This window comes from Nicotiana attenuata, unplaced genomic scaffold (assembly GCF_001879085.1).
Source record: "Nicotiana attenuata strain UT unplaced genomic scaffold, NIATTr2, whole genome shotgun sequence".
Classification (NCBI taxonomy): domain Eukaryota; kingdom Viridiplantae; phylum Streptophyta; class Magnoliopsida; order Solanales; family Solanaceae; genus Nicotiana; species Nicotiana attenuata.
In genome coordinates, this window is record NW_017673406.1 from 36114 (window position 1) to 47262 (window position 11149).

Consider the following 11149-nt stretch of genomic DNA (forward strand, 5'->3'; position numbering starts at 1 on the left):
TTTCAAGGTCAAAAAAAATTCCTTGGTATCGGTTCGATGCGAGCCGGTCTCGAGATATATATGTTCGATCACCGATGATCTCCTATCCAAGGTCAAAGAGGATTGCAACTGGGCCGATAAGCACATGGTGGTGCCTTCGCCTGAGAAAGAAATTACTACCCACATTGAGGATTTTTTAACTGTTTACACTTACCCCTTCATGTTGGATCCCTTAGACCCGATCATTATCACCTTCTGCAAGAGGTACGAGGTAACCCTTGGTCAAATTCACCCCTCCCTCTAGAGGATAGTGATTCTTCTCCGCTTTTTTGTAAGTAAAATCGAGGGGTGTCCTGTCATCCTCTATAATCTCCTGGGCATGTACAGTCCCCAACTCTATCAAGTGGGATTAATCAAACTTGCTCGCCGGGCCAGTAGGGCCCCATTCTCGAGTATAGATGAGGATCAAGATCGAGGTTGGATAGGCCGATTCATTCGGACTTAATCCCGGACGAGAATATGTCATTTCCCAAGAAATGGAACATGAATCGTAAGTATAATTCTGCATGAAGGATCTTGTTTATTGTTTATTCTTTTTTCCTTTATTACCGACATTTTGTGGTGTAGCCGTTACTCGAATGCCAGATGTAGTTCCTTGACTCAAGGAGTGGGTCGAGGACCTCGTGTCGCAGAAACCCTATTCCGAACGTGTGTGGCGCGAGCTGTTGAAGGGCCAGTGGGAGGCCCGTTCCCATGGTAAAGATGCCTGGTTTCTCTTTGCCCCCGTGGGAGTGGCCATTTATCTTTGGTGCTTGGTGACCGATGACGATCAGGCTAAGATGAACGAGGTGGAAGTGCCTTGTTTGTTCAACGAAGCCATACATGCATTAAATCGGGTAACCCCAGATACCTTTTAATAATTTCTAGTGCGTACTTAGACTATTTTGTAGATGATTGTAACTCCTTTTCCTGTGTTTGTAGGCTTCGGTACTCCATCATTAAATGTTCCTCTGTTACCAGGAGGAGCTGATCCAATATGAGGCCAAGGTCCGAGGGCTCACTGAGAAAAGAGACGCTTACAAACTTCTCAATGAGCAAAGACAAGAGGAGGCTAAGGGACTCGGGGCTGAGTTGGAGGTGGCTCGGAAAGAGCATGTTGACCTGGCTGAGCAGGTAATGGTCCGAACCCGCAGGTCTAATAGTAGGTCGAAAATATTGGGCAGCTCCGGGAAGAGGTAGATGCGGTGAAGGCTGAGGCCGAAGAATGGAAAAGGAACATGGATTGCCTAGCCTCGGAAAAGGAGACTGCCCAAGCCCAACTGGCTTCGGCTAAAGTCCAGATCCAAGGTATAAAGGAGAAGTCCTTGGCGCAGTCCAAGAAGATCGAGGAGCTCCAGTCCCAGCTGAATTCGGCCATCTCTGATCGAGAAAGTTTGGTCACGTAGCTTGAAGCGGCCAAATCGGAGGCAAAAGTAGTTAAGGCCAATACTGATGAGGTGGTGGCCATTTATAAGGCCGATGCTGAAGCGGCTCAGGTTCGAGCAAAAGACATCAACGAGCATGCTAAATGGCAATCTCGAAAGGAGGCCCTTGAGGAAATCCACGCTCGAGGATTCGACCTATCAGCTGAGATCGAGAACGCCAATGAGCTCAAAGCTGAGGCTAAAAGGTTGGCTTATCCCGAGGATGATAATGACTCAGAGGGCTTAAGCTAGTCCGAAGGCGGGGAAGATCCCGAAGGTGATGCTGCCTCCGATAAGGACCAGGCCACTTACGCCTTTAGATGTTTTTAATTTTTGAGTTTTTGCATCTTTATATATAAGTCTTTCTTTCCCTTTCGGCTTTTAAATTTTTCCTTTGCTTTATTACTTGTATTCACAAAGGCCGGAATGCCTTAGCAAAAAATAACTTAGTTATGTTCGAAATCTCAAAACAAATCTCGCCTTTACATTACTCTGTTTTAAGGTGTCTTGGCTTTCGGTGTTACCCAAAACTTTCTCCCAAAGTAAGTAATTCAGATTATAGTTAGCTGAGGGTAGCCTTTAGAACCAATTATGAAAAAAAATTCTTTTTTGTAAGGCCTATCTTTTGTAACGGGTCTCGGACGTCTCTGAGCCATATTAATATGGACATAGCCTTTTAGTTCGGGAGTTGTCCCGTGGGACTTATTTTCCCGAGTTATCTAGGGTTGCCCAAGATAACAGTCCCCGAGTAGAGATGGTCGTGGCCTTTAAAATACGGGAGTTGCCTGATAGGTCTTATTCCCCCGAGATCTAGTGGCTTGGGCTGCCCGAGGTTATTTCGGATGACAGTCCCCGAGTGAGGGAGTGATCATTCGAACTCCAGTTATAAGCGGCCCTTGAGCTCGTTAACTTCAGGAGATCGTAAGTATGAACTTTCTTAAGGGATGTAAAGAAGAAAATTTTAAAACATAAGATGATTGCAAGGAAGAGTCTTCTCTTTATTCTTGTGCAAGATAGTAACATAAGTATACATGCTTTGTGTTAGGGTTCGATCAGCCTAGTGGGAACGGTTCGTTTGACTGTTTGGCCCTTACAATACATCCTACCTGTTGATATCCTTCAGCTACGAAGTTTCTTTCCTTGCTAACGTCTCATCAGAGGGTGATGCCCCCCAATATTCGAGGTTGATTATAGAGGAAACTCGGATACTGTTAGTGCCAGCTTTGACACTGATCCGTGATCGGTCCTTGATTCTAAGTTAGAACGATCCATTGTTGCCTCGTTAAAAACCTTGCCGGAAAACCCATTTGGGATAAAACCAGTTCAAGAAAAAAAGAGTACAACGCGTGCTTTTAGACCTAAAGACTTTGTACCGCTCCTTGTCGATCACTTGCAAGTGTTATTTCGAAAAATAAAAGGAAATGAATTGGGTCATGCGTTAGCAGTAATATCGTTTTAGGTGAGTTACATTCCAATTGCTCGATAGTTGTTCCCCGTTCATCGTTCCGAGCTTCTAGGATCCTTTCTTGTTGACCTCGAGAATTTGTACGGTCATTCCAGTTCGGATCCAACTTCCCTTCGTTCGGGTTCCGAGTGTTTAGTGTGACCTTCCTTAGTACTAAGTCCCCAATATTGAAATATCGAAGGTTGGCCCTTCGATTATAATACCTCTCGATCCGTTACTTTTGAGCAACCAATCGAACAAGGGCGGTTTCACGCCTTTCATGTTTCATCTAATAGCTCCAGGCTCGTATTCATGGCCTCGCCATTTGATTCCTTTGTTGCATATCAGAATTTGATACTTGGCTCCCCGACCTCGACCGGTATTAGAGCGATATGCCGAAAGGACTTCGGGCAGGATCGCCCGGGCTCGAGCTTTGACCTGTCATGTTTCAACCTCGGGTTAAAGTGAGCTTAAATCGAGTTCGAGCCCAAGTTATATCGAACTAAGGCACGAAGTTAAATCGTTGAGCTCGTGACTCCAAGACCGAACAAGATCGAGGGAACTTTGTCGATCCAAATAACGGAAGGCCGAAATATCCGGGATTGGTTGGAGATCACGGCGGAAATCTCGGCACGTATCAAGGAGAGGCAAATTAATTAGCAGATCATGAGATTGGTTACCTTTTATAAAATTGTATCAAGAATAGGACTCCCCTGCTACATAAAGGGAGGTTTGATCATTTGTAAAACACAATGTAATACACAACAAAAAGTAATACACTATTATTTCTAGCTCTTATCATCTTGTTATTTTGGTCTAACATCAGTTGAGGCAATTCTTGGCTCGAGGGTGACCAAACTTAAAGGCCAACGCTGTTCAATTTGTGTGGTTTGCATTTATTTTCTTATCATTAATTTCAACATTAATTTGTTTTCTTAATTTGTATCAAGTTATATCACGTATCCTACCGCGTATAAATTTAATTGTTATTCGATTTTGAGGGTAAACACAATTACTAATACTCCATTTTAATGACACAAATGTCAAAAGATACTTGAAACGTTGAAATTATTTATTATTTGTTGAGGTTTGTTGAATAAAAAAGCACATGAAATAAAAAGAGAATAGAGTGAAGAAAAAAAATTGTATTATTTCCATAAGAAAATAATTTCTGAACAGCGACCGACGTCGTTTTATGCTCTCTCCGGAAAGATCCGTCGGCGTCTTCCCTCATTTCCTTCTTCGATAGCTTCTGTGATTCAAGAAAATATTTTGATGAATAGGGATTCAGTGATAGCCTTAACAACCTCTTTTTCGCCTAAAACCCAACATAATTTATATTCCAACATCTACAATACGACCATATATTGGCACAAAATCTGGTAAAAGGAGACACAAAAAGGCTACATTTTTTCTCAGATTTTCAAATTGCAAGGTGAAATACTCAAAACCCATTTCAAGTAAGTCTTAATTTTCGAGTGTGGGGTTTTTAATATAATCCCCCCCTTTTGGATCTTGTGTTCAGAGCAGTAGAGTTCACCATTTTATAAGCTGAAAGATCCCCTCATTATGCATTGAGAATGGACAGTGTTTCTTTAAGAGCTATTCGAAGACCAGACCGTAACCATCTTCAATCTAGAGGTAAACCCAAATGTAGCTTGCTAATAATTACATACTCTGTCCAATTTATATTTACTCTTTCCATTTTGGAATGTCCAAAATATTTGACAATATTCAATTGATAATATTTATCTGTGTGACTTTAACAGTTTCGAAGAATTCAAAATCATTTATAACTCCTTAACCATCGATGTGATATTTTTTTTGACTACGGTGCTGCTGAGCCTGCTTACACACGCAAGGGCAGGTATCGGGTAACTCTGCCCACCAACCAAGGCTTGGGTAGATGGGAAGAAATTATCTTGTAGTTTTTTTTGAATATGAGACCTCATGGTTCTCCCCTCACTTGATTGACCACTAACAACCATTGATCGATGTGATAATTTCCGTAACAAATCTAACTTCATAGCAAGTATTTAGTATTTGCTTCGATTATCACCAATGTAATAAATAAGTCAAATTTATATATTAAGCTCTGTGTTTTATAATTATGACGGGAGGGTCTCCTGCACTGCAATATGGCTGTATATCTGTCGAAACTGAATTGGGAATTAGTGTAATTATGATAAAGAGTGTCTTGCATTTCAGCACTGCAGTAGTAGTGCCCTGTATCAGTGGCAGGCACAAGAAGTTATACAAGGGGATTCAAAAAAATAACTAAGAATGTCATACCTCGGATTTGAACCTATGACCTAAACCAAATTTTGAACCCCTAAGTCACTGTACTAGAATTTGCCTTCTTTCAAGGGGATTCAATGGTATAAATATACCGAACAAAAAAAAAAGTTGCTCTATTTGCACAATGTAATTTCAGCAAAAGGGATTCAGTTGAACCCCCTTTCGTCAGCTTAACTTCATCCCTGTGCTGTATCTCTATTGAAACTGAACTGGGAATTAGTATAATTATAATAAAGGATGTCTTGCATTGTAGTGGTAGTGCTTGTATTACTGTTGAAATTGAATAGGAAAAATTAACTGTGAATGCAGATGGTAAGGAAGGCTTCCTTGCAAGTGGGAAGTTATACCACGACTCCCCAATGAGGATTATATGGAAAAGGGGCTTCATTCGGTTGGTTCTTGTGGCCGGAATTATTTGGGGGATGCTCATTCTAACCGCATTGTTATTTCATGCTTGGTCTTGCCAGTCTTCTATTGCTTTCTTTTCAGGTAACTATTTTAAATTTCTTGCTCTCTTAATGAACAACGTGATTTATCAATGCTGGTCCCAATTGGTAAACCTAGTATATTTAGACCTTGATTCTTAAGGTGAACTAACATTACCCGCTTTCACAATTTCTCTAACTTTATGGTTAATGGAAACATGACGTTTTGTTAAGGTGGAAGTAGTATGTATGATCTTGTTACAGTCAATTTTTGTTTCAGAAATTAATTAGCAGCCTATACTTTTTTTACCTTTCAAATTTGGATTCTGCATTTATCTTTCTTTCTTGACATGCAGCCCTTTGTAACAAAAGCAGTAAAATATATGAAGTAATTCAGAGTATGGGACTTGTGACACCTCCACATCGTGAGTCTCTCGAATTTATCATTTCAAACTTTTGTATCTAAATGTATCGGAGAAATGTTAAGGTTGCTGTTTTATCTCTTATGAATGTATAGGTTGTCCTATTCCTGTAGCAGATGATCCCAATAAGATTTTTATTCCAAAAAGTAGATCTCCGGAAAAGCATGTGCAATCACTTTCTTACTTTATGGAGGATGTGACAGCAACCAACGGATCTCAGTCGTCGCCTTTGTTTGGAGGAAATATAACATGGAATCAGAGAGATGAGAGCTTTAAAGTAAAACCAAATATGAAGGTAAACATACCGCCTTATCTAACTTAATTTGAGGCTTCCACTGTTTCTATACCTGTTTGTTGCATTTACCTGCCCCACTTTCCTCTCCTTTTTAAAAACAAAGCTCTGTAAAGACCAAATTTTGCTCATAGAAGGAGCAATCAACAATGACTTGAAAACGAAATCTACCTTTAGCTTTTGGTATATGTACTATATTTTGAGTACAAATCAGTTTTGGTGCTATCCTCATTCTTAATTACGTTCTCCATTTTTGACATGTCTTCGCATATTGTAACCAATGAAGTATTTTGAGATAAGTGTCTACCATTCCCCAAATTAACAACATGGCTCGAAAAAGACTGCCATGTAAATGTGACTGCTACTCTACTAATGAATGCAATTGACCGGGAAAGAGGAATGAAAATATGTTACATACTCGGGGCACCCTAACTCCTGAGGATTTGGTTTCCTTGTTATTATTCTCGAGAACAGTTTGAGTTTGCTACTTCATATGCTTCCAGATTTGATTTATATTTCATCTGTAGGTGCACTGTGGCTTTATACGAAATGGTGGTGCAGAAATGGCTCAGAAAGACATCAAATATGTCAAGAAGTGTCGGTTTGTTGTTGCCTCTGGTATTTTTGATGGATATGATACACCTCACCAGCCGTCAAATATAAGTGCACGTTCTCAGAAGCTCTTTTGCTTTCTTATGGTTGTCGATGAAGTATCCCTTGATTTCATCAAGAAAAATGTTACTGTTAGAGAGGACAACGAAGGGGGAGAATGGGTTGGTATCTGGCGTTTGATTCTATTGAAGCATCCCCCGTATGATGAGCCTAGAAGGAATGGAAAAGTTCCCAAAATATTAACCCACAGATTATTTCCTCAAGCACAGTACAGTATCTGGATTGATGGTAAAATGGAGCTAATAGTTGACCCATTGCTACTACTTGAAAGGTATGATACTAGTTATGCTATCAGTATTCGTATTTTATTTCTTGTTTCACTCCTCACCAGCATGAATGTAGCATTACTGGATTTACTTGAACAGCATGTGGTTAAGTAATAATGGGTAGATTCCCTTCTCAAAAAAAAATAATTCAGGGCTTGCAGTTATTTCTTGAACATGGATTTCTGTTTTGTTAATTTCTCTCGTTAAAAGTTTTAACCAAATAAAAGAAAGTCTCCTGTGTTTAGAAAGTACTGCATCTTGATTGAGCATGAGTGGTCTAACTTAGACGGTGGCTACTTGAAGATACTTGTGGCGTGAGAAGAATACGTTTGCAATTGCTCAGCACAAGCATCACCGCAATGTGTACGAAGAAGCTGATGCAAACAAAAGGAGAAAGCGATATGCTCGTCCTCTGATTGATCTTCATATGAAGATATATCGCTATGAGGGAATGGAACCATGGAATCCAAAGAAAAGCACTCCTAGTGGTAAGTTAAAGGCCTCTGTTGTATGTTCTAATTGGTAACAAAGCTAGTATTTTCTAATCACTAAGAGGAGTGTCAACTTCTCCAGGAGATTAATTCTTTCTTGTGAGTCACTTCTCAATTATAGTGGCAACTTTTTGGTATATGCAGATGTTCCAGAAGGAGCCGTTATTATACGAGAACATACTGCACTGAGTAATTTGTTTAGCTGCTTATGGTTCAATGAAGTTCACCTCTTCACACCGAGAGATCAGCTGAGCTTTGGGTATGTTGTGTATAGGTTAGGAGGCCTGTTCAAATTTTTTATGTTCCTTAATTGTGAGTATAACTCCATCTTTATTTTGCACAATCATACCCGCGAACATTCATCCAAAGTAGAGTGGGTAAAATCTCTGGATGAATTTAAGAAGAAAACTGGTTTGAAAGAGAGTAGGGGAGGATTAGGGTTGTGGACTCCTTATCCGGGGAATCTGGATTCGGTTGTATTACCATCTGTAAAGAGAACTTCAAAAGCTGGATGAGAATGGAGTTATATTTCTCTGTCACACTTTTGGGTTTTGGCAACCTCTTGTGAATTAGTAGTGTTGCCTACCCACCCAATTATGAAGAACAGTGTAATGCATTGTGTTATCTTCATCAGTTTTGAGGCTTTCTTTGGATGCAAACATATCTGAATTTACTGTTTTTTTATCTGAAGAATTAGTGCATAACCCTGCAAGAAAGATGATTTCTCATAAGAGACTGTTGAAATTCAAAAGATTTAGTTGGAGTTCCTCGAGTGTGATTCTTCTTTTTTCCTTTCTTGACAAGTCAAATTGCAAGTGCTATTTCTCAATAGACAGTTCTTGATTCAGTAAATAGGTCCAAATCAAGACTATTCACACCAAAAGACAACACACCCGCTTAAGGAAAAAGAAAAAAGAAAGAAAGAGTTACTCCCTCCGGTCCACAATAGGTGATAATTTTATCTTTGACACGCGCATTAAGGAAATACGAACTCCTAAAGAAAAAAAGATGCATTCACTAAATTAACCTTAATTAATTGTTACCTTGACACATTGGAATGTGTAAACAAGGGTAAATTTTGGAAAAATAAAATTAATTCCTTCTTGATTATGTAAATGGACACTTATTTTGGACCAAATAAAAAGGTAAAATGGTTACTTATTGTGGACCGGAGTGAGTAGTGACTTATATTTATTATATACTTTTAACATTAGTTCCTTTTATCATGATTTTTGGCACGGGAGTGCTTCCAGATTAGGGGTGGCAATTTGAGTTCAACTCATTCAACCCGTCCAGAAATTGTTAGGCTACAAACATTTTCGCTCATGGGTCTATTTGGGCTGACCCCAAGTTAACCCATTATTTTTTGAGATTTTTACATTCATATGCCACATAGGAAATCTTATTACCCTCAATGTTTAAGGTTTGACTTAATTACACTTAGTATACCAAATTACCAATTCTATACCATAGTGTATTTTAAGGGTACGATTAATGCAGCGTATATCCCTTCTTAATTCAAAGTACCGTATATCCCACCCCTCCCACGTTTCTCTCTCCCAGACCCTCACCCTTACCCACGTTTATGTACTATTATTAAAGTATTGGTAATTGACTGTAGATGCTTAAAATCTTGGCCTTTATTTGAACTGAAAACGTGGGTTTTTAGTAGATGTTAGAATACTATTTTGGTTCAAAGCAGATTTAATTTGTCATTTCATATGCAAGTTGCTGACCAGAGACTTTAATTTGCAAGATTTCGTCTCAACCATGAAATATATTTTAGTTTGGTTTGGTATTATTAGCAGAGTTGTCGAATTGTCTCTATTCTGGCATTCTAGTAGTATGTATTTCCTCCCAAGCCACTACTAATCTTTTCCTTCCTTATATTTTAATAATTAGATTTTTTGATGATTGATATTTCTTCCTAAAATAATTCCAGGCTTTACAGCATATACTCTCTCAAACTGGGTACATTGAATTTTAATATCCCAATTCTCATTCAATTGTAGCTTAATTGGTATTTTCGACATAATTGCGTGTTTTGCAGAAGATTTTGTAGAAGTTTTAGTCGTTTTGTATTTGTGAAAACAGAAAACAATACATCTACAATCAGAATACAAATAATCTACAATTCATCTACAAAATATCTACAAACTGGGTATATTGAATTTTAATATCCCAATTCCCATTCGATTGTAGTTTAATTGGGATTTTCGACATAATTGCGTTTTTTGCAGAAGATTTGTAGAAGGTTAAGTCGTTTTTGATTTGTGAAAACAGAAAACAATGCATCTACAATTAGAATACAAATAATGCACAATTTATCTACAAAATATCTACAAACTGGGTACCTTAAATTTTTATATCCTAATTCCCATTTAATTGTAGCATAATTGAGATTTTTGACATAATTGCATTTGATTTGTAGAAGTTTTAGCCGTTTTTTATTTGTGAAAACAGAAAATAAAACATCTACAATCAGAATACAAATAATCTACAATTTATCTACAATTTCTGCAATATGTCTTCTTCTTCTTCGAGTTTCAATCTGAAATTCAGTCAAAACCAAGTCTAATCTTCACCAAAACCCCTCAAAATTGAGATATAAACTCCAAATCATATTCCCGATTATTTTCAACAACACCCAATCCAAACAAATAATGATTTTTGAAAATCCAAATTTAAATTCAAAGCTTTCAAGCTTTTTAATAGCTGTCAATGGTGGAATTGTTGCTCTCTTTTCATTTGCTTTGTATTACTGAAATTTGCGATTGAGAAATAGAGAGAGATGTAGAGAGAATGTCGACGAACTGAGCTTTTGCAGCAGTAGACCTCCGTCGAGAATAATGGCGGCCATAGTGACGGGATGCCTCAAAGACTTTAGAATGTCAATATTTCGACGGTGAACAATAGATGACTGTTGGCTTTGTGTTACCTTCACAGGACCATCTACGATATCCGCAATGGATAAGAAAGACTTCATACCACTGTTGTCGACTTGAATGGTATAATAATTGTAAAAAAATTGTTAACATGGCGGGTAAATATGAAACTATGCACATTTTTGGTAATAAGGTTTCATATATGGTATAGGAAGGAAAAAGTCTCTTATTTTTTATAGCCCATTCTGACCCATTAAGCAGCCCAAATACAACCCATGAAACTCACCTAAGGAATTTCAACACAACTTATCTAAAAATTTACTTAGTTGCCCCAATTTTTATTTTTATTTTTTGTATTTTCAGTTTTCAGTTTTTTTGTTTTTCTGCATCACCCTCGCACCCCAACCCCCTACCCCACTCCCCCCGCGCGCAAACCCCCTCAATTTTTTTTTACCTTTTTTTTTATTTTCAATTTTCTATTTTTTTTATTTTTCTACACCACCCACACCCCT

At 38.4% G+C, this 11149-nt stretch overlaps 1 protein-coding gene across 2 annotated transcripts; it reads left to right on the forward strand.

Annotated features, from left to right (window-relative positions):
- Positions 1-4042: 4042 nt before the first annotated feature.
- On the forward strand, positions 4043-8389 carry LOC109216303. 2 transcript variants are annotated; one of them, XM_019380447.1, is made up of 8 exons: positions 4043-4321; positions 4412-4527; positions 5494-5673; positions 5966-6034; positions 6127-6326; positions 6851-7266; positions 7565-7749; positions 7897-8389. In XM_019380447.1, exons 2-8 carry the CDS (start codon positions 4467-4469, stop codon positions 8265-8267), a joined length of 1482 nt encoding a protein of 493 aa, XP_019235992.1. In that variant the 5' UTR covers positions 4043-4321; positions 4412-4466; the 3' UTR covers positions 8268-8389. The 2 variants fall into 2 exon arrangements, with proteins under 2 accessions (XP_019235992.1, XP_019235993.1); XM_019380448.1 differs by having other exon boundaries at positions 4417-4527.
- Positions 8390-11149: the final 2760 nt, after the last annotated feature.

What these genes read in the sequence shown, in the direction of transcription:
- LOC109216303 (XM_019380447.1), top strand. Translation starts at nt 4,467, where the DNA reads ATGGACAGTGTTTCTTTAAGAGCTATTCGAAGACCAGACCGTAACCAT. An exon ending in TAACCATCTTCAATCTAGAG is followed by an intron (nt 4,528 to 5,493) that starts GTAAACCCAAAT and finishes CTGTGAATGCAG; the next exon opens with ATGGTAAGGAAGGCTTCCTT. An exon ending in TTCTATTGCTTTCTTTTCAG is followed by an intron (nt 5,674 to 5,965) that starts GTAACTATTTTA and finishes CTTGACATGCAG; the next exon opens with CCCTTTGTAACAAAAGCAGT.